Raw genomic sequence first — 23298 nt, forward strand, 5'->3', positions numbered from 1 at the left:
GCTGTTTTAAGTCAGCTCAGGCTGCTCTAAATGCCACAGACCACTCAGTGGCTTAACTAACAGACGTATCTCTCTCGGTTCTGGAGGCCGGGAAGGGAAGAGAGGCTGATTCAGAGGCCAAGGCCCAGAATGAGGACTGACCCAGTGTGACAGGGTGAGTTCCTCAGTTCTCGCTTCTCCAGCCCCAATTCTGGACCTCTTCCAAGCATTCTGATCAGCGACAAATTTGAGCATGCTCAGAGAGGGAGTCCCCGGGATCAGGACTAATTCAGCCTCATTGTCCGGACTCACTGTCGAGTCTTTAAACATGTTATAAGAGTCCATAGCTTTGAAGCAAAAGTTCGAGGACTTACTTGGGTTAAATTAAAAGCACAATTTTATATTTTCTTGTCAAACAACTTTACTTGGGGCAACAACTGAAGTATAATTTAATTCAACAGGAAATATCACACTTGGAGGGAAAACAAAAAAACCTCCTTAAATTAAAGCCAAACATTCTTTCCAAGGCCCAACGCTGACATTTCCAGATTGACAGAATGAGTTCGTTTCCATAAAACAAAACGTTGAGTCCAAAGTCTGCCTTTGAAACAGTTTTCCACTTCATGCTCCGTCTCTCCGGCCTCAGGGAACGATGCTCGTGGCCTTCCTCAGGGCCAGGTAGCCCGTTACCACGTCGGACGGCAGCCGCCGAATGTAGGAAAACTCTTCGATGGTGCTGAAGCGTAGCTTGCTCTGGGGGTCAGTGTAGCTGGCCTGGGTGAGAAACAGGCACAGAGAAGGGCAGAAAGTTGTTGTCGGAGTTGAGATGTAAGATCAAGATAAAAATTATTTTTCTGTTTTACTGAAAGTGAAAAATGTCTTCATCATGTCTGACTCTGTCACCAAGAATGCTAAATCGCTCACTTTGGCAAAGACACATTAATCTTCCCAGACTTGAGAAAGGCTTCAGGCTATGGCCAGGAGGAAGGGTGAATAACCACATCAGACACCGGGACTCTTCTGGTTGGTGCCTCAGGGCTACCAGCAACAGGGTCCAAACTGAATTTATGCTGATCATCCCTCCCTGATCCCTGCCTTCAGACTCCAGCTGCTTCAAACAAATGCTCCGGACCTGTCACCCAAGGTGGGGGGGGGGGCACCCCGTCCCCACGCCACCTACTCCCAGTGCGCTCCTCTCCTGCTCCCCCTCACCGCCCCCAGGTCACTTCCATGGCTCCCTGGGCTACCCTGCGGTGCCGGACTGGCCACCCACCCTCCTCCACTGGAAAGGGCTGCCATCCAACACCTGCAGCCAGGGGCCTCTTTACAACCTGCAGCTCCGATCGTGTCTTTCCTCATGAAACCTCTCAATGGCCCCAGTCCGCAGCACAGCTCCTCAGACCCTGCCTGGGCCCCTCCTCCCGAGCCCCTTCCTCAGCCACGGGTCCCCACCGTCCGGTTCCAACCACCCCGGCTCTAAGCGCCCCCCTCCCGTCCTGCCCATTTGCCCTTTCCTTGCCCAGTAACCACCTGCTCATCCCTCAGGACTCAGCCCCCGAAGTCGCATCATCACGGAAGCTTTATCTGCCCCCACAGGCAGTCAGGACCCTATCCTCACGTTCACCTCAGCACCCCTATCTCTGGTGGAATGCTTATCTCTGTTGCTCTTACGTTTATTATCTGTGTGACTCTTTGCCTGAAGTCTGGGCTGTGACCTAGACTTCATGACCCTGCCCGAGGCAAGAACCCTGTGGCTTGCTTATCACTGGATCCTGGCTGTACTGTCTCCTAGTGCGATGCAGAGCGCACAGTGGGCCTTCAGCTACCATGAATGAGGGATGAGTGAATGAACAAACAAATGAACGATGGGGAGAGTCACAGAAAAGAGAACTTGTTTCCCACTGATATATCAAAATTCTCTTTTGGTCTGTTCTCCCCATGTGCAGAGTGGAGAAAATATTCACTTACTATCTACCTCAAGGCACATGCCTCCTACAGATTTTGAAACAGAAAACATGAGGGTGAGTCATTTGGAGCTCCTTTAAAAAATTATAAAAGATGCCATTAACGTCTAGACAGATAACAGCCAATTACTCAGGGGTGGATTGTCTGCGCCAGTGCTGGTCGTCTCTGCGTGGACCCAGACGCGCCGTGATCTACGGAGGGAGGGAGGCTTGGTGAAGAAGCAACAAGCTGAAGGGAACTTAGTCATGGGTTTCTCATGCTCTAAAAAGTCTTCAGTTCCATCACTGGGGATCTCCCTAAGGTATTTGAGGTCTGTGTGTCAGGAAAATGAGATTATTCCTAAAAAGCTAAAATTAATTAAAGCTCTATATAAAACAAAACTTTGATCCTTTGGCTTAATCTAGATATTGCCTTTCTGTACCACATTTCCTTTCATGCCACTCGTATAAAGGAAGGCTTAACTAGAAAAACAGCAGCAGGTCCCTTCTGAGGGCTCCTGGCCATGAGGCAGTTAGATGTACTAACTGGCAGGGGAGCTGCCCTGCAGTTCCGAGCAGGGGTGCAGGCATGTGCGTCTGGCTTTGATCATCTCGCCTCCATGGATGAACCAGCCCTGGCCTGGTTCCATCTCTGTGGCTGCCTCACTCCCACCACCAAACTGTGCCGAGCCGGCCTGCCCAAGTTCAGGCCTCACTGCCAAGAAGGCTGCTGAACAAATAATGCGGAATACAGAGAACTGTTGCACCAACAAAGAGGTCAAACAAAGACTCGCACGGACCAGACCTGACCTAGTATTCTGAACAGAGGGAAGGAGGCTGGGTGACACCTCAGAGATGAACAAGTAAAGAACCGGACTCCTGCGGTCTGCCCTCCTCTGGGCTCCGTCCCTCCAGCCTGAATGAAGCAAAGGCCCCCTGCCCAGAGGGCAGGCAGCAAACGGCTTTAATGCCTCCCTTGTTACAGGGGGACAGGCAGTATATACTGCTCCCCCATCTCACCCAGAGCCGCAGTACTTTCCACAGCCTTGTAACAAGGGCTGAACACAGGTGTGACCCTGCACCCCTTCCAGCCAGGCCCCAGCACAGGGGAAATGGCCACTGGCTGGAACAGATGGGTCAGTGTAAACATGAGCCCGGCTTTATTTTTTAATTACGTAAGTTTAATTTATACAAGTAACAGGTGAACATATTCTCCTCCAAAAAAAAGAAAACATTGCAAATAAGACTAAAGTCTCCTTTTACTACCATCTACCATCCAGAAGTCCTTTGTCTTCCCCTGAGGAAAGTGCTGCTAGGCAGGCACCCTTCCAGACCTTGTTTATATATATACCCTCACACACACATACAAACACGCCAGAGAAGTGCCCAGTATTTTTTTGTGACTGTGTATTGAGTTTTACTGAAGTGGTACCATGCTACTTATCCTGCTTTGCACCACATCTTGGAAGTTTACCCCTGTTGTTACCTATACATCAAGCTCACAGAATAGTATGAACTCCCCAGCCCTAGCCCACTGGTTGAACTTTATGTTGTTTCCAATATTTTGCTCACACATTTTCTCATAAGCATTTCTGCATGAAGCTCCTTGTACACAATATTTCTCTAGGGAGCTGGCTGGAAGGCAAATTGCTAGGTCGTAGGCCTCTACCTTTTTGTCTCGATAGGTAGTGCCAATCGTTTTCCCGAGAATGTGTACCAATGTGACTCCCACCTCAAGACAGCCATGTAGGAGGATGTCCATTTCTCTATGTTGGTGACAAGGTATGTAACCAAATGTCTTCATTTCTTTCCTACCTGATGAGTCTTTTTCCTAATTATCATTGAGATTGAACATCTGCTCATTGGTCATCTGTATTTCCTCCTTGTAATTGTCTATTCATATTCTTTTAGCTGACTCTTCTATGGGATTGTCTTTCAATGATTTGGTAGAGTTCTTTGTTTATTCAGAATGTCTTAATTCTTACATATAGTGGGGCAAGAGGTTAGTTATGTATAACATGACAAGTCCTTTGCCAATGGCATAAAGGGGCCTGGAACAATGCTTCTCAAAATGATTTTCATGCCTCCTAACGTGTGAAAACCACTCCACTATTAAATGAGCTGCCTGATAGTGGTGAGGATAAAGCTACATTCTAAGGGGTCACCCTCCAAGTCTGGCCATAAACCACGGCTGCTACAAGCTCAGCACAAAATGGTACAGGGAGAAATTTCCACTTTGGGCCATAACAGAATAACTTGTGCCAGATGAGCCCTCCTTCCATAAACAACTATTAAAATGGGTCAAATAGATGAGGCAACTACTTTCAGGCAGTAGACAAGAGATAGCATAAGACTACAATATTTTTCTCAAATGGAAGTCCCCTCAGGGGACCTTCCGAAAAAGATACATGCCCATGAATGGACGCAAAACGAAGAACCCAACACACAACACACACACACACACACACACGTCACTTTATAGTGCTTCTACTCTCCCTATTTTTTAGGATCATTATATTTAAGGTCTATGTTAACAAGTCTGTAGTACTCTTTAGAGTGTGTGCTCTCTGGAGGAAAAGCTAAAACATATGACTAACTCAGAGAGGAAAACTAACATTATTTTCAAAAATATAATAAAAAATCTTTCCCAATCTAAAATGTATATCATTAATTTAGTGTGTTACAGAAGTTGGAGTTACACATTTTCATGTAAAGGTAAAGCATTTAAATGTTGTATATGAGCTTCAAAAAGTGAGGTGTCTCATTATTTCTACAGTTATGAGAAGAAGCCCATCTTCCAAATTTAATAATAATGAAAAAGGATGAAGAAGGCGAGCGGAAAGTTCCACACTTCATCCACATTCTGCAAACAAGGAAACGAGGTTCTCTGGGGTCGCTGAGGTTCAGGGACTTACCCAAGTCCCACTTGTCCAACTGCACTGCTGGTTTTCAAACTGTGTTCCCTAGAAGCACCATAGGGGTCCCTGGGGTGGGGAGTGGGGGGAAGGGCAGAGGACCAGATCCACACGGGGTCACAGTGGGCAGGTGGGCTCCAGGGGATTCTGTAAAAGATTTCATTTGGAAAAGGGATTCTGATGCTTAAAAATAAATTTGAAAACCACTATCTTTACCATAGTGCCTCTTTAAAGAAGTTTAAATTTTTTTTTTTAAAGTGTTGGGTTGGCCAAAAAATTTGTTCAGGTTTGTCCATAAGATCTTATGGAAAAACCCAAACGAACTTTTTGGCCAACCCAATACAATCATCTCTAAATTGCAGGAATTTTTTTTTAAACTTCAGCAATAAAAAAGAGAAATTGTTGTTTCTTTCATGTTCTCTCATATAGTTACCAAGCAGAGGAAGGGAAACTAACACTCAGGTCTCCTGCTTTCGGGAGCAACCCTCGCTCCAGGCTGCCCACATGGATGCCCCAGGTTGCAGCCGCTCTTAAATAACTGAGTGAATGCTTCCGCACAAACCCATTACCTGTTCAGAGTACACGGGCTCTGGCAGGACCAGTGTCAATATCCAACACTTTCTAAATAGACAGTACCGTGAAATCTCCTTTTCAGTTCAATGTTGTAAGACATAGAGATGTAATCATACTCACAAGAAGACCTGAAACATCAGAATACTTCTTAGCTGGTTTAAAGGATAGAGGAGCATCAATACTGAAGTCTGGGGAAAAAAAAAAGAAAAGAAAAGAACTAAACTGGCTTTAAAACATGCAGATCCTTTCCCTTTTTTTTTCTTTTTTTTTCCCCCTAAAATACTGCTTGATAATATTCCTGAACTTTTTACTTTGTGATTCAGCACCCAGAGAATTCTCTGGGGAAATAATGCAGGATGTCATAGACCAAGTGCAGGCTCCAGATCCAGCTCTGCCCTGTCCCCAGGGACCCTCCACTCCAGCAGAACCACCGGAAAGCTCATCTGCCCACAAGCTACTTTCACTGTCTCTGGTTACATGGACTGATGTGATGAGATGCCAAACAACCCACTAACTGGATCTGAGCATCCGGACACCGGAATGTCCACACCCAGGCAACTGACTAGTTCGCTTGTCACCCGTCTGAGTCACCCCCATGAAAGACGTGCAGTGGGGCAAGAGATGGAAGGAAGTTCGAACCTGTACTTTCCATGGAAGTTGAGCAGAACATATAACACAGATTTGGAAATACTGCAGCATACTACTGCTGCAGACTGAAATGTTAACAGTGACACTAAAAACCACACATCCATGACAACGCAAACACACAGATTCAACACAGAATACAGCTATGAGGAAATATACACATAATCTCCCTATATGGATGCCACTGTAAAATTCCCAAGCTAAAAATTGTTTCTACATGAATGCAAACACAATAATGTGGGTTTGTTATAAGAAAGTTCCTAGTCTGACATTATAAACACATCGGAGGTTCTAGACAGCTCACAGTTAGGATCGTTCAGTTGCCATGGCAATGCCCTTTCAGAAGCCAGAATCTGTTTCAGGTTCTTCCAGGTTCTATTCTTCTTGCCAGCCGCTGCGCCACCATGGCCAGAGTGCTCGAGGCGAAAGCATGGATTAGAAGAAACAGAAATCAGTGGAGATGATCATTTCAGTATCTGACATTTATGCATATTCATAACTGTAATAAACCCCTCATTCAATCAGCAGTCAGTGTACCCTAAGGCTTTTTTAAAAAGTATTACACCATACACTTTAATCTTACTTATAAAAAAACACGGCTTTTGGATTGTCAAAACATATGAGTTAGTTGGTAATGGAGTAGAAACAAAAGGTTAATTTTTTTTTTTATATGCACATAGAAAATCACATCCTTTATTGGGTCTAACTTTAGGGAATTCACTCATGAATTTCCCACTACTTTAAAATAAATTTACTACAAAGTTAGATTTAAACTCATGACCACATCTCCAGACTCCTTTCTGAGGGCCAGTCTCCACCTTGTAAATTAGTGGTGCTCCAGGAAAACCCAAGGAAGCCTCAATCATGGCACAGCAAGCCTTCTGGAAATTTTTTTTCTTTTTTGTCTTATGACGATGACAAAATAAAATGGAAGGAATACAAAAATCTGTTACAGGCACTGTTAACGCTGTATTTTCAAAGCTAATTAATGAAAAACAAACTTCAATGGTATAATCTGAATCATGTAATTTATCCTACCCCTCAAGCACTCCTCTTTTAGTTAATTATTTCAAGCCTCATCTAAATCTTATGGAGAAGGAAGGTGAGCAATCATCGGGGAAGTGACCCACTCTCAAAATGGTATCCTTTAATGAATTCCACAAAGGACACCAAAATCCTTGGGAATTGGCACACTGGGAGGTCAAAAGGAAGGGCCTTCTTCTCCTGCCCCTACCCCTCCTACAACAGCCCACGGTGGAGGAGGTGGTGACTTGGGCTGATGGAGACGGGGCACCAGTGCTGCCTGGGCTGCAGGCCCAGCGAGATCAGGGGCCGAGGTATAGTTGTTTGGTTTTTTATTTCTGAAACACCTTAGATGCTTACCACAAAGTTGGGATCCTTAAATGGCAAAGGTTTGGCAGCTTTTTCAAGAGGTCCTGTGCTAAAATCAGAGGGCACCATTTTATTCTCACTCACGCCTTCCATGCTGATACCCTTAAAACATAACAAGAATAGTATGAGGTCAGTGTCCTTTAGCTGAGCTTCCTAACTCAGCTCTCAACAAGACGTAAGATGACAGCACCGGACACGCGAGGGGAGACGGTGCACCCAGAGCCCCAGCGGGCGGCCTGCACCGGGGGAGAGCCTGGAAGCAGCACCCGCTGTGCAGAAGCCACAGCAGAGGCAGCGAGGACCCCAGCCGCCAGGCTTCCTGGCTCCCCTGAGTGCCAAGCACAGGTGTCTCACTACTACAAGGTGGGTGCTATTATCCCCAGTTTACACAGAAGAAAACTGAGGCTCAGGTATACGGGTTCAAGGCCACACAGGGATTACCTCTGGATTCAAACCCAGGTGGAGCCAATTCCAAAGGCCCCACCATCTCCGTGACACCACATGGCCCCTACTCCTGCCCATCTTGTCAAATTGTGTCCTGAAACATTAAGCCAAAAAAGGTCCAGCCCCTTTAAGGGTCTCATCGGCTGGAGAACCCAGGATGGAGCTGGTACGCGTCAGGGCACAACAGGATGTGGGCATTCTGAGCACGGAGGATAATGGGAGAGCAGGCTGGGGGCCACGGTCAGCTGGCTGCGGCAGAGAGTGCCCTGACAAGCAGGCTAATGCACTTTAAAACAAAAGACCTTTGAAGCCAAGAATCAGGAAGAAGAAACAAGCCAAAGGAAGGAATCACTTCTGATTTGTAATGCTACTTCCAATCTTCCCAGACCGCAATAAACTGTTTTTTAATTGATATATAATTTACATACAGTGAAATGTGCAGATCTTAAGTGTAGGTTTCATGAGTTTTGCCAAATGCTTCCACTTGTGTAATCCAGGTCCCTAACGAGGCAGAATATTTCCGTCATCTCAGAAAGTTCCCTCATGCCTCTTCCTAGTCAATACCTTCCAACCTCAGGCAGCCACTGTTCTGATTTCCACCACGTTACTTTGGCCTGTTCTAGAAATTTATATGAGTGGAATCCGACAGCATGTACTGTTTGCTGTGTTTGGCTTCTTTAGCTCAGCATGAAGTTTCTGAGGTTTGTCCATGTCGCTGCATAGACTGGTAGTCTGTTTCACAGAATTTGTATACCACTCAGCAGAGCGGTATTCCGCTGTGTGGATGTACCACAATGTTGTCTGTCCATTTTCTTGTTGATGAAATGTGGGTCATTTTCAGTCTTCAGCTATTATAAATAAAGCTGCTGTGAACATTCTGTACAAGTCTTTATGTGGACATGTGTCTTTACTTCTCCTGGGTAAATACCTACTAGTGGAATGGGTTATAGGGTGAATAAACTTTATGAGAAACTGACAGATCATTTCCCTAAATGGCTGCACTCTTTCACACTCCCAGCAGCAGTGTGTGAGAGTTCTGGGGGGTGGGGGGGACAGGGACCACCCGCCCTGCTGCAATAGTTCCCCGAACAGTTTCTTCTCACACGCCTTCCGAGACTCCTCTCCAGGGTCTCTCCTGTGGGCTCCCTCGCCTCTGCTCACAACCCCTCTTCTATCTGGACTGCCCCTCACCTTATCCTCCCCCCATTCACGGTCTTTCCTAACTTTTCTCCCCTCCAAGGCCTAGCTCAGATATCCGCTCTCTAAGAACTAAGACACCCCCAATTTCTCATCCTTTTCCCACCATCTGTAGCCACAGTTCTCTCTCTCTTTCTTTTCCTATCCTCCCCTCCCTCCACAGTCCTTCGCCTTCATCTGGCCCTTTCTCAGCTCTGGGGTTCAGGGCAGGGCCTCAGAAGCACACATCTTGCCCTCTCCGTTCTCTACAGCACACTCAGCGACACACTTCTAAATGTAAACTTGACGTAACTCCCCTATTTACAACTCATCAGTGCTTCCCACCGCCCTGGGAATTAGGCACAAAGTCTGGCCTCCTGGCCTCCTCTCCAGCCTCCCCTCTTGCTCCCCCTCCCTCCTGTATTTTGTATTTTCTGGTCCAGAATCCATGGAGTCATTTTCTGTAAGCATAAAGAGTTTCCATTTTTTCCATTTTTATTTATGCTCCACTAAAATTTCCATTGGGATTAGTCCATGTCAGCTTTACTTTTACAACAAAGATTAGATTTAGCATTTTGTACATAACCAACTTTTTATTGCCCTTGTGATTTTTCCTTCATGGTCATAGTATTTCTGCACATATACGTGTCCTGGGAGACCCAATTTGATGAGGAAGATTTGATTTTTCCCATCACATTTAATCAGTAACCAACGTTACCTTGAGTAGTTCTGGCCAGTTGTCAATGTTATTTAGTGTTGACCATTTGTAAGAGTAATATCATAAATTGGATACATGATTGATAGTTAGTATTTAAGTCTTGGTTAGTCACTGAAATAACAGCAGCTTTGTGAAACAGGCAGGGAACAACAGACCAGAAGAAGGAGAGACAAAGGAGAGAGGTAAGCAGATGAGGGAAGGGACAGATTCCAAGGGTGAGAAGGCACAGGGGGTCAGAACAACCTGCTTCACCATCTGGGCCAGTCTTCCGTGCCCTGCATCTAACCTGGTGCCTGGCACAGAGTAAGCCCCAAATAATCACTGACTGATTAACTGATTGGAGTTAAGGAATAAGACAACGCAGCATCACTCCATGCCAGCGTCAGTATTTGAGATGTGTATGCTCCGGAGCTCACTGTAAGGAACCGTCTCTGGATGGGATGCAGTGGCCAAACCCAAAGAAACACAGGAAGGATAATTCAGAAACGACTGGGCTTGGTTACCTATGGGGCACAAGGGAACAGGGTGGGAGGAAGGGGAGATGGGAAAGGACAAGAGAGGAGTAAACTTCTCCAAGTATAGTTATTTGTAAAGTTTTGACCTTTTGAACCATGTTAACGTTTCACATACAAACAAACAAATAAATAAAACCAACCAACAAGGATCGGGCAGCAGATAGAGAAAATGGAATACAAACAAAAACAAACCAACTTAACTGAGGTTTGAATGAATAACACAACCACACTGAAGGGGAGGAAGGGAGAAATAATGTTAGTGATGTGAACATAGTATTCTGACCATATAACCTAAGGTTAGAGGCAAAAAGAACCAGGAATAATTGGTAGGTTTGTTTCTCACAAGGGTACGGGTTAATAATTCTGAAACTACACACCTTCTAAGATGAGGCAAATAAGGAATGAGGGGCGGCTAGAATGAACCTTGTGCTATTGGATGGAAATCACAGGTTAGCAATAGGAATTCATGGTTTCTAACATATATACAGACAGATAAACACAGAAATGGATACCGAGGCATTAAGTGATCCAGGCTCAGTGTTTCCTGAAACTCATATCCAATGGCACTGGAAAGTCCAGATATCACCTACTGCTATGAAAACATAAAAAAACAGTAACAGAAGACTGGGAACTTCAGAAAGAAAAGGGGAACAATGGACTGAGTGAAAAAAAATGGGGTAAATATAATAGACTATCATTAGCCTCATGAGTTTCTTAAATTCTATATGATGTCAAAGCATGGGGGGCGCTTACACACACACACACCTACATTTTGTAGCTCTTCCATGGAGATGGCTGGGAACAATGAACAATAGGGACACCAGGTATAGATCCTGGTTTCTAAATATTGTTCTCCAAGAACTAGTAATCTTTGAAGAAATGGCTGATTCCAGGTCTGGGGCAGGAAAGTACAAGATAAGCCTTGTGGTGCCAGAAAGGAAGAAAATGCTTGTATCAGTTTGCTAGAGCTGCCTAACAAAATACCACGGACTGGGTGGTTTAAATAACAGAAACTTATTTTCTTACAGTTCTGGAGACTAGAAGTTCAAGATGAAGATGTCAGCAGGGTTGGGTTTTCCTGAGACCTGTCTCTCTCTCTCTCTTTTTTTAATTGTTTTTTAAAATTTTATTTTATTGAAGTATAGTTGATTTACAATGTTGTGTTAATTTCTGCAGTACAGCAAAGTGACTCAGTTATACATATATATATACATTCTTTTTCATACTCTTTCCACTACAGTTTATCACAGGATAGTGAGTATAGTTTTCTGTGCTATACAGTAGGACCTTGTTGTTTATCCATTCTATATATAATAGTTTGTACCTGCTAACCCCAACTCCCAACCCATCCCCCCCCCCCCACCCTGGCAACCAGAAGTCTGTTCTCTATGAGATCTATCTCTTTGGCTTGTGGATGGCCATCTTCTCACTGTGTCATCACATGGCATTTCCTCTGTATACACGCCATCCCCACTCCACCCCTTTCTTGTCTTTCCCTCTTCTTATAAGGACACCAATCATATTGAATTAGGGCTCCACCCTTATGACCTCATTTAACCTTAATTACCTCTTTAATGGCATTATTTCTAAATACAGTAACATTCTGAGGCATACTGGGGGTTAGGACTTTAACATATGAACCTTGAAGGGACACAGTTCAAGTCCATTAGAGCACTCGAAAAGTGATGGGGGTAAATTAAAGGACATAGCAGTCAGTTTGAAGAGGTTCCCACTGGCCACATCTGGACAATTTGCTCAACATCATGAGTCAGTAGGGAAATAGAAATCAAAACCACAATGAGATATCACTTCACACCCGCTAGTATGGCTACACTCAAGGACATAACAATGTGTTGGTGAGGATGTGGAGAAACTAGAACCCTCATACATTGCTTGTGAGAATGTAAAAGGGTGCAATCACTTTGAAAAACAGTCTGCTGGCACTATTTACAATAGCCAGGGCATGGAAGCAACCTAAGTGTCCATCGACAAATGAATGGATAAAGAAGATGTGGCACATATATACAATGGAATATTACTCAGCCATAAAAAGAAATGAAATTGGGTTATTTGTAGTGAGGTGGATGGACCTAGAGTCTGTCATACAGAGTGAAGTAAATCAGAAAGAGAAAAACAAATACCATATGCTAACACATATATATGGAATCTAAAAAAAATTGGTTCTGATGAACCTAGGGTCAGGACAGGAATAAAGACGCAGACGTAGAGAATGTACTTGAGGACACGGGGTGGGGGGGCAGGCGGGTAGCGGGTAAGCTGGGACGAAGTGAGAGAGTAGCACTGACATATATACACTACCAAATGTAAAATAGATAGCTAGTGGGAAGCAGCCGCATAGCACAGGGAGATCAGCTCGGTGCTTTGTGACTACCTAGAGGGGTGGGATAGGGAGGGTGGGAGGGAGATGCAAGAGGGAGGGGATATGGGGATATATGTATACATATAGCTGATTCACTTTGTTATAAAGCAGAAACTAACACAACATTGTAGAGCAAATATACTCCAATAAAGATGTAATAAAAAAAAAACAGTCTGCTGGGCCCTCAAAATGTTAAACATAGATTTATCATATGACCCAATAATTCAACTCCTAGGTATATACCCAAGAGAATTGAAAACATATGTCTATGCAAAAATCCATATATAAATAGTCATAGAAGCATTATTCATAATAGCTCAAAAGCATAAACAACCTAAATGTCCATCAACTAATGAATGCATAAACAAACTGTGGCTTATCCATACAATGGAGTATTATTCAATTGTAGGAAGGAATGAAGTACTGATACATGCTACAACATGGATAAACCTTGAATATATTATGCTAACTGAAAGAAGCCAGACACAAAAAGCCACATATTGTATGATTCCACTTATCTGAGGTACCTAAAGTAGTCAAATTCATAGAGATAGAAAGTAGATCAGTGGTTGTCAGGAGCTGGCAGGACAGGGGAATGGGGAGTGACTGGTAATGGGTAGGGGGTTGCTTTGGGCGGTCATGGAAATACTCGACAATAAGATAGTAGTGATGGTTGCACAACTCAGTAAATTTACTATAAACCACTGAACTGTACATTCTAAAAGTGTGAATTTTATGGTATACAAATCATATGTCAATAAAGCTGTTACAAATAAACAAACAAATACATTTATGAAAGACTGAATGAAGAAGGCTAGTAATGGATTGTAACCCAGAGAACAAAATGAGAATGGATGAATACAAACACTGACTGTAAGAATGCAAAGGAAATGGGAGAGAAGAGAAAGCTCTTGCTCACAGCAGGATTCTAACTAATAATTGTAGAAGGAAAGAAGGAATTAGAAAATCACCATTTGGCAACCACCACTATAATAACTGTTGCAGGCAGGAACCATCAACAGACACTAAAAGTGGTTGGCAAGTGTGAAGAGAAACAGGATATACACAGTCTCAAGACACTGATACTTTAATACAAACAGAAAAATAATAACTTCATAGTGGAGAAAACTGGCAGACACTAACTTCCTAAGTGCTCACAGACACATCATCCGCAGCGGGATGGATCGACACCAAGTTCCACGACATGAAGCGCCGAGAAGGGAACAGCATCCTTCTCTACTCCTGCCAAAAATGTATCACCCAAACCTAACCACGAGGAAATATCAGACAAGCCCGAACTGAGGAAGCGTCTATGAAACAATGAGCAGTGCTCTTCCGAAGTGTCATGGTCACGAAAGATAAAGACTGAAGAACTGTTCCACATGACAGGAGGCTAAAAAGACATGACAGCTTAGTGCAAAGCGTGAGCCTAGGCTGGACCCTGGACCAGACAAAGGACGAGAATAAGGTCTGTATATGAGGTATCAGTGTCGCTTCAACGTTCATTCCCTAAATTTGACCACTGTACTGCTGTTATATATGTATGAGAATGCCTTTGGTTTTAGGAAATCCACACTAAAATATTTAGAGGATTAAAAAAATACAGTGGCCATGTGAGACCCTTCCCCGCACACAGCCAGCTGCCAACCTAGCAGCGAATGAGCCACGGGCCCTGCGGAGGAAGCAATGGCTGGCATGCAGATGTAGAAGAGTGACAGGGGCCTGCTCTGTCAAGAGGCGGTGGCACAGTGCCGAAGGGGGAAGCCCAGGCCCACTGACTGGAAGGCCTGTGAGGTGAGCAGGCCACCTGCCAGCGTCAGGAGAAGGATAGGGGCTGTTTTCCCCAGGAATCCGACAATTCACAAGGGCGCAGCAAGACGCCAGCTAGGAGCAGGCCGGTGGGTGGGGACCGTCAGGAGGCTGGGCCTACAGGGCAGCCTAAGTTAAGGGAGAGAGAGAAAAACAACCCTACTAACTATGCAGTGAGCATCACGTCAGAGCAGAAAAGCCAAGCCAGCCAGGGCCAACTCAGGAAAAACAGGTGGAATGTGAAAGAGGTTTCCCGGGGCCAGATCCACTGGAAGTTTCAACTTCATTTGAGTTTTTCATAAAGAAAATGACTGCTTACATAATGTTGTTTCCATCTGGGAGACAATAAACAAACGGAACTGTTCAGAAGCAAAGAGGAGATACTAGAGGGAAATGAAGAACCAGGCCCCAAGGCCTCCTATGGTGATTCCAGAACCACCCATGGAACACGCCCGGGTTGCAGGCCACCGTCCTCAGCAGGGACCTCGGCTTTTTCTTGTGGGTCTGCGTTCCTCCCTCTCTGTGTCTGCTTCTTCCCTGACTCCTTAGTGGGGGGCTCAAAGGCGCCGGGTGCACAGTGAAATCCCGGCAGGGAACAAGGGCATCCTTTGAGGTCGGCTGTTTGCTCCCAGGCCCCAGGAGACCCAGGAGGACGCAGCAGAAACACCTCGCGGGACTTGGGCAGGGGTGCGGCCCCAGAGGCGGCGGAGGAAAGCAGGTGCCTTGCAGCCCACATGGGTTGGCACGTCTGGGAGCCCCCCCTGGGAGAGGACATGCCGGCGGACAGAGGACAGAGGACGGGAGGCAATGAGAAGAGAGGGTCGGGAGTCTGCATCAGCCGCTCCAGCAGGAAGAAGCGGGTGAGGGTGATGCGCTCAAGCGCTGACTTCCAGAACCGAACCCTCCTGTTTGTCTGGTCACCCCATCCTCATCTCCTCCCTCGTCAGCAGGCCGAACCCCCGCTGAGGAGTCACGCTGAGGATGGGACAGGAAAGGACGCCATCCTGACACCAACTAGGCCATGTCAATCTGGGGCCGGTTGCTGCCTCTGCAACAGTGAAGGCTTGCTTCCCTCTCTGACCAGATGTAAAACAACACCCGACTCTGGGCCCTGAGCGGGGTTTTCTGCTTTCCTTTCCTCTTTAAACCCACCCTCCATGGTACTGCGCCCTCGTTCTTCCCTTCCCCTGGGCTTCAGCCAAGCTGGACGCCCGGCTCTGTTAGTGATGGGATGAGAGGGAGAGACGTACCGTCAAGGGGACGATCAAGTCTGTGAGGCTGGGCTGCAATGAAGTACAATCTGAAATGATGTATAGTTTCCATGTTACTAAACCCTTATTAACACTAAGAGACTTTAGGAGCTGAACTGTCCCGCCCCAAGACACAAAAGCCCTGAGATCAGAGGAAAGGAATGACGCCCGGCCCTAAGGGCTGTCCTCTCTTTGCAGCACGAAAAGAGCTGATTAAGTCCCAAGGAAGAGGAACCCGGCCCGCCATCAAAGGACTGCTCCAGAGTCAGCAAGGCCTCAGCTCGCCCGACCAGAGCCCAAATGCACCACTTCGTGTCTCCTTGGCAGCCTGCAGGGCCCTGACTCAGACTGAAAGGGGGCCTTCTGTCTGTGGTTACACAGAAGGGAGACAAATGTCCTCTGTCTTATCATTCATGAATCCAATGCCCAGTTACATCTATCTAACAGTAGTCTAGATTCAAATACCTGACCCTAGTCTAAAACTGCAGGGTTACTGTAGGGTTACTTGCAACACCAAAAAAGTGAGATGCAACCTAACATTCAATCAAGTCAATTAAATAAGAGCACTTAATTCCTTGAGAAGACTATCAACATAGAGAAAGGGTCAAGAAACAGTGCTAAGTGGGACTTCCCTGGCGGTCCAGTGGTTAAGACTCTGCGCTTCCAGTGCAGGGGGCGCAGGTTCGATCCCTGGTCGTGGAACTAAGATCCCACATCCCATATGTTGTGTGGTGCAGCTAAAAGCAAACAAACAAAGAGAAAACAGTGCTAAGTGAAAAGCAGGGCATGCAATGTTACACACCACATATAGTTTATGAAAAACCATATCAACACGTAGGAAACACAAATTATAGTAATTGTGCAGGAAGAAGACTGGCTGACGTTTTGTGTCCACTTTAAAATAGAAAAAAGAAAACTAACATTATCATGACTTTTTTACAAGGTGGGGTAGAATGATTATTTTTTAGATGAATAAATCAAATCAGTCCAGTGTTCTCTGGATGCCTCCAACTACAGAAGATTCTACCATCACCTGCACTCTGCACTAACCTTCTAAAGAAGCAACTGCTGCCTCTCAACTTATTTAGATGCTTTGCTAACTGCTTCACCATCACAAATCAGCCTATTAGGTAACACTCAGTCTATAGGTCAATTAGGTTTCTCTGTAGATTTTATTAACTTGAATAGGCACTTGGAAAGTCTATAATGCCCTGTATTGAGCTAATAAAATCCCCTCCCAAAGCTTTTCTCTGCACCTTGGATTTGGTTACATTAGAGATCCAATTACATCTTCTAAGGTAGACAGTGGTAAGAGTGATATTAAGAGAGGCAGTCAAGAAAAAAAAATGTGGACTCTGGACGGTCTGTCTCGGTCCCAATACTGACCCTACGACTTGTTAGCTGTGTGACCATGGAAAAGTTACTTAACCTCTCTATGCTCCTGTCTTTTTACCTGTAGAATAACAATTCACAGAGAATTAAATGAGATAGTACTTAGAAAGTGCGTAGAACAACATTTGGTACACACTAAATGCCCAATAAATATTATTATTATTTATCATGACTTCTTTCACTTTAGCACAGCACAGTGTATCTGTTCTCCAACCCAAGTTAACACTAATCATTTTCAAAATATCATGACCAGAATGGGTGGGAGATGGCACTTTCCAGATTCTGATGTAATTAATCAATAACTACATTAGTTACACTGAAAATATAAATCCAAACACAGAATTGTAATTCTGTGACAATCTGTACAACTTAGCAAGCATAAACATCAATAATTTCTGCTGAACTAAAGATTCATCTTGATGGAATAATAAAACAATATTGTTTTAGTCCTATTAAACTATTTAATACCATTTTCTAGGGCTGACATAAAGGAGACGTCTATAAATGCTTTGCTCAGAATACTTTTAGATCAAAAATATTCCCTTCAACCCCTGAGGACTTCCAAGCAGAAAGCCCTTTAAATTTCATCTAGTCACTCAATTTTACTTTAGAAATAGCATGCACATTCTGGAAAGTAAAACCCACCTTAAGACTCCATTGAGTTATTTTCACCAATTTTAAAAAGCACTCTAATGTCTATGTAAATGTCCTTTGTAAATTTTTAAATCCCATGAAAGTTTTACAGACACTGCTTTTTTGTAAGATACAAAATAGCGGAAACTACTGAAATTTAGATACTGAAAGATCTCTAAAGTCCCTTTTAACTCAAGAACTACAATCATTTATATTAAAAAAAACCACTCATTTCTCACTGATGAAACCTTGAGCAATCTGATACACGTACACAGTGCCGACTCTGGAAGGCCTTCCCCATCCAAACCCACCACCCCTCAAAGGCCACCTCTAGTCCCTCTTCTCCCTCCCCACCTCTCCTTCTCTGATGACCATCACCTACGCTGAATCCTCATCTTCCTGTGTCCCACCACTAAGGCACCAATACCAGAGAAGACCTATAATCGGCTTTGGGACATGGTTAGAAATGACGAGATTTTCCTAATTGTTTCAGATATGTGATAGGTAGAATTCAGAGATGGCCCTTAAGATTCCCGGCCTCTGGTGTACACACACCTTCTCCCCATTTTTAAGCAAACGCACCACTAATGTACGTACCACTGTGAAGGGATCTGAGATATATTTAAGGGGTTTGCAATATATATCTTATATTTGACATATAATTAAGGTCTCAAGTCAGCTGATCTTAAACAAGAGACTATCCTGGTGGGCCTGCCCTAATCACACAAGCTCTCTAAAGCTGGTTCAGAGCCAGAGACAAGAGAAGTCAGAGACATTTGAGGTGTGAGAGAGATTAGACACAAAAGAGATTCTCCATAGCTGGCTTCACAGATAAAGAAGATGTGGTACATATATACAATGGAATATTACTCAGCCATAAAAAGGAATGAAATTGGGTCATCTGTAGAGACGTGGATGGACCCAGAGTCTGTCATACGGAGTGAAGTAAGTCAGAAAGAGAAAAACAAATATCATATATTAAGGCATATATGTGGGATCTAGAAAAAGGGCACAGAGGAGCCTATTTGTGGGGCAGGAATAGAGATGTGGATGTAGAGAATGGAAGTGTGGACAGGGGGTGGGGGTAAGGGGGGTGGGATGAACTGGGAGATTGGGATTGACATATATACACTACCATGTGTAAAATAGCTAGCGAGTGGGAACCTACTGTATAGCTCAGGGAGCTCAGCCGGGTGCTCTGTGGTGACCTAGATGGGTGGGAAGGGGGGAGGGTGGGAGGGAGGTCCAAGAGGGAGGGGATATATGTATACATATAGCTGATTCACTTCGTTGTACAGCAGACACTAACACAACATTGTAAAGCAATTATACTCCAATAATAATGAATAAATAAATAAATAAAGATGGAGGAGGCCACGTGGCTAGGAGTGTGGACAGTGACAAATCGACAGCAAGGAGACAGGGGCCGCAGCCCTACCACTGCGAAGAACTGAATTCTGCCAACGACCGGAATGAGCCTCAAAAAAAGATTTTCCCCCAGAGCATCCAGGCAACAAACTAGCCCGGCCAACTCTTTGGTTTCAGCTTGGTGACACCCTGTGCAGGGAACCAAACTAGTCTTGTTGTGCCAGGACTTCTGACCTACAGAACCAGGAACTAATAAATGGGTGTTATTTAAGCTACTAAATTTGTGGTCATTCGTTACGACAGCAGTAGAAAACTAATACAATATGTGTAGGTCATTCTCTCCTCCTGGAAGGATTTTGGGATGGCAGGGACAAGCTATAATCCCTTGAAATGTCTTAAGCATACTGCTGGAGACATAACAGAAATAAATTCTTGCTGACTGAGCTCAACTGAAACGGGACAGAAAGGCTGAGGAGGGGACACAGATAAGGGTCAATTCAGGAAGATTCCAGACAGCCCTCAGGGCAGCATTGCGCAAATGCCTGCATTTGCTGTGGACAAGGGAACTAGGATGGAATGCTATGTTAGAGCAGGAAAAAAAAAAACAAAAAACTAAGACTCCTTTCTGGAGATAGAAGCCAAGTTTTTTCCCTTCTTCATGAGATGCTGAGGGTGGGAGTCAGGTAACTGGCTATATACCTCATTAGTTAAATGCCAGCTGGGAAGAGGAGAACAAAGAAAAGAATTCACTATTCCAGGGAATGCCCTTCTCTTTCTAGCCTGAGGATTCGCTGAGGCTGATGAGATGGAGAAGACCCACAGGGAGTACCTAGGCAGCCCTTCCCCTCACTGAGAGCTCTAAGACCACCAGAGTTGTGATTTCCACCAAGCTGGGTTACTGGGAATTCCCAGCGTCCTGAAGTCATTCGTCCACTCTCTGAAGCCTGCTGTGGGAGAGCTGATGATCAATGCTACCTTTAGGGTCAAAACAGTCATTCCTCCCAATATGTACTGACTACATTCCTTGGTCTCAGCACAGCTGGATATCAACATGCACCGTGCACATACTGGGAGCAAGTACTTGCAATGCATATATCTGGCAAAGGACTCCAACCAATAATATATAAAGAACTCCTATACATTAACAATTTAAAAAACCCCCAAAAAACAACAACACAATGAGAAAAAAATCAGGCACTTCACAGAAGATATCGGAATGGTCAAAAGCAAATTAAATAGTGATGACATCATTAGTAATCTGAGACACAAAAATTAAAACAAAGAAGTACCATGACACAACCATCAGAATGGCTAAAATTAAAGACTTGATGCCAAGTATTGTTGAGGTTGTAGAGCAACTGGAACTCTCATACTCTGCTGCTCAGAATGCACAATAGTGCAACTACTTTGGGAAATACTGTTTAACAACTTCTAAATTCAATGTGTGTCTACCTTATGATCCAGCAATTCCACTACTACCCATTTACCCAAGAGAAATGAAAGCATGTATCTACCCAGATTTTTAGGAATGTTCAGAACGGCTTATGCATAAGAGCAAAAACTGTAAATAACTCAAATGTTCATCAGTTGTGGTATATTTACACAATATACTCTATGTACTGATACAGGTAATAACATGAATGAATGAATAACTCTCACAAACATTTTTTCACAGAGAAATCCAAACAGACACAAGAGAATATGCTCTGTATGATTCCACTTATATTCTGCTCAAAAACGCAAAGTCAATCTATGGGGAGAGATGTCAGAGTACTGGTTACCTCTGGCAGGGAGGGAAGAGAGTACTAACTGGAAAGGGTCACCAGGGAATATTCTGGGGCTCTTGGAAATGCTCTCTATCTTAATCTGGATGCTGGCCACATCGGTGGATACATATGTAAAGTCATTGATCAGTACTCTTAAGATTTGGGCATTTTACTGTATGCCAATCATACATCAATAAAGTATTTTAAAAGGAAAAAATGCACTACCAACTATCGACGAAGGAAGCCATAGATAGTTAATATCTCTAGAATGTCGTTCTGGGTTTAGGATGCCACGCCATGTGTTGGAGAGCACAAAATAACACAGTACATCTTTGCTTTCTCATTGCTTTAAGTAAAATGCAGCAGCCAAGAAAAACACTCATCAACCAAGCTACTCTTCTGCTGAAAATTCTTTGCTGGAATTGCGGAGCCCCGATCGCCCAGATGCTGTGAAGTCTGTGCCAGGCGCTGTGCTCCGAGCTTAGGGCCATGATCTTATTGAATCCTCATAACAACCGCATGAGGTAAGACCAAACGCACTTTGGGACAGGGAAACTGAGGGTCAAAAAAGCACTTTTCTGAGGATGAGGGAAATCATCTGTATCAATACATCTTTGTGTTCCTCCACACGGTTCATTAGGGCGCTCTGCACCTCACAGGCACTCGGTAAATGTCTGCAGAATGGACGAAGGTGAGAGAGGAGAACTTCTGGTTGACTGAAACTCACATAAAGAAAAGTCCCGAGCCTCGCTCTAATCGCGACCCCGACGGGAAGGGGCGTCTCTACTAGTAAGGCAATAACAACCTCCCCACCTCCCCAGTTCTCCTCATGGACAATGCAACGCGGGTCGTTCTTTAACCAAACTCCACGTATGCAAACTAAGGGGAAAAAATGTTTCATTTGCACCAGACACCTGCGTTTACCCAAGAGGTACGACTGCATGGCCCCGCCCACGCGAGGCGCCCCGCCTCCCAGTGCCCGGCCCCGCAGCCCGGCGCACGCGCTCTCCGCCCCGGCAACGCGCAGACTAGGGGTGTGACAGCGTACCTGCGCAAAGCCGGAGGCGGACACCTTTTTCTTCTTACTGGCGGTATAGCCCCCGGCGCTGCTGCCGTTGTGGAAAGGACTGGCCGGCCTCTTCTTGCTGTTCCGGGCTATCCCCGGAGTGGAAGTGGTGGCCACAATTGGAATTTGAGCCGCCATTCCTACCCCGAGTCTTCCTCCTACCCCCCTCCCCACTTCGGTCCCAGTGCAGGCCCTGCAACTTCCGGCCCGCCGTTACTTCCGTCTTAATGCTTTTGAAAACCCGGCCTGGACTCCCGACAGCTTTCGTTGACTTCTCTCGGCCAAATCTAAAAGGCGGAGCTCGGAGCTGTCTCTTCCTTCCGGGCGGGAGGGCGTCTGGCGGGCGGCGTGCTGCTGCTCACGCGCTCGGACCCGGGCACGTGCTTGGACGTCCCCAGGGATTGAGGATTAGAACATCCCGTGATCTTTTTAAAATAACTGGATTTTTTAAAAGCTAATCACCACGTTGTCTCTTCTCACGTTAAGTCAGAAGATTGATCGCTTTTGATGTCTCTAAGTGTAAAGGTAAGGTCATTCTCTGTGGACTAGACAGACCGCCAGACTGCCAGCATTCCCCTTAGTCGCGGCCTTGTCGCGCAGAAGTTTGTGTACCGTGGTGCCCAGATGGATTTGAAGGGTAGAGTGGTTCTTAACCTTGAAGGGGTCACGGACCTCTTTGAGCATCTCAGCTCCCCTTTCTGCCCCCCCCCCCCAAATTATACAGGCACAGACAAAATCTTACATACAGAGTTAAGCAGTTCACAAATCTGCTAAAGCCTATTTATGAACTTCAGTGGAACACCCCTCCCTCTTGTTATTTGCCACATGATACTCTATACTTCTTCAAATCTTCATGACGTAAATTACATGGTTTATAATTGGTTGGTTCATTTCTTATTTGGTTTCTGCTAGAAAGTAAGCTCTAAAAGGGGAAGGCCTGTTATGTTTTGCTTACTTTTCTTTCCCAGGTTCATGAGTGCCTTGCAAGTCGTTGGTACATTATAAGTATTTTTTAAATGAAGTAATTAAAAAATGAAAACCCCTTGCAGTAATTGGTTGAAGCTTCTGTGTTCTGATAAAGGAAAGTAGTATTTATGAATCTGGATACTTGAAGGAAATAGGCTGCAGAATGACTTACAGGTGAGAGAAAGAGAATAGGAAACCAGTAATAATGTTACTGACATCTTTTCTCCTTTGGAGAAAGGAATACCTACCAGTGTTGAAATGTTCCCTCCTGTACTCCATTCTCCACCCCTATCTTCCCCTAAATCTAGTCTTCCTTATTCCTTATCTCAAAGACTGACATCTCCCACCAACTACTCACCTAGCCAGAA

The 23298-nt window shown here is 44.8% G+C and overlaps 1 protein-coding gene across 2 annotated transcripts; it reads right to left on the bottom strand.

The window, feature by feature from the left end:
• Positions 1–375: 375 nt before the first annotated feature.
• On the bottom strand, positions 376–22251 carry INO80C (INO80 complex subunit C). Of its 2 annotated transcripts, none has more exons than XM_068563680.1 (5): positions 21947–22251; positions 7439–7549; positions 6360–6471; positions 5531–5598; positions 376–753 (listed from the first exon to the last, which is right to left on the bottom strand). In XM_068563680.1, exons 1-5 carry the CDS (start codon positions 22100–22102, stop codon positions 622–624), a joined length of 579 nt encoding a protein of 192 aa, XP_068419781.1. In that variant the 5' UTR covers positions 22103–22251; the 3' UTR covers positions 376–621. The 2 variants fall into 2 exon arrangements, with proteins under 2 accessions (XP_068419781.1, XP_068419782.1); XM_068563681.1 differs by lacking the exon at positions 21947–22251 and adding an exon at positions 15740–16025.
• Between the last annotated feature and the right edge of the window lie 1047 nt (positions 22252–23298).

Source organism: Eschrichtius robustus, chromosome 14, assembly GCF_028021215.1.
Source record: "Eschrichtius robustus isolate mEscRob2 chromosome 14, mEscRob2.pri, whole genome shotgun sequence".
NCBI classification, from domain to species: Eukaryota; Metazoa; Chordata; class Mammalia; order Artiodactyla; family Eschrichtiidae; genus Eschrichtius; species Eschrichtius robustus.

What these genes read in the sequence shown, in the direction of transcription:
- INO80C (XM_068563680.1), bottom strand. Translation starts at nt 22,102, where the DNA reads ATGGCGGCTCAAATTCCAATTGTGGCCACCACTTCCACTCCGGGGATA. An exon ending in CCGCCTCCGGCTTTGCGCAG is followed by an intron (nt 7,550 to 21,946) that starts GTACGCTGTCAC and finishes TTATGTTTTAAG; the next exon opens with GGTATCAGCATGGAAGGCGT. An exon ending in CTGATGTTTCAGGTCTTCTT is followed by an intron (nt 754 to 5,530) that starts GTGAGTATGATT and finishes TTTCTCACCCAG; the next exon opens with GCCAGCTACACTGACCCCCA.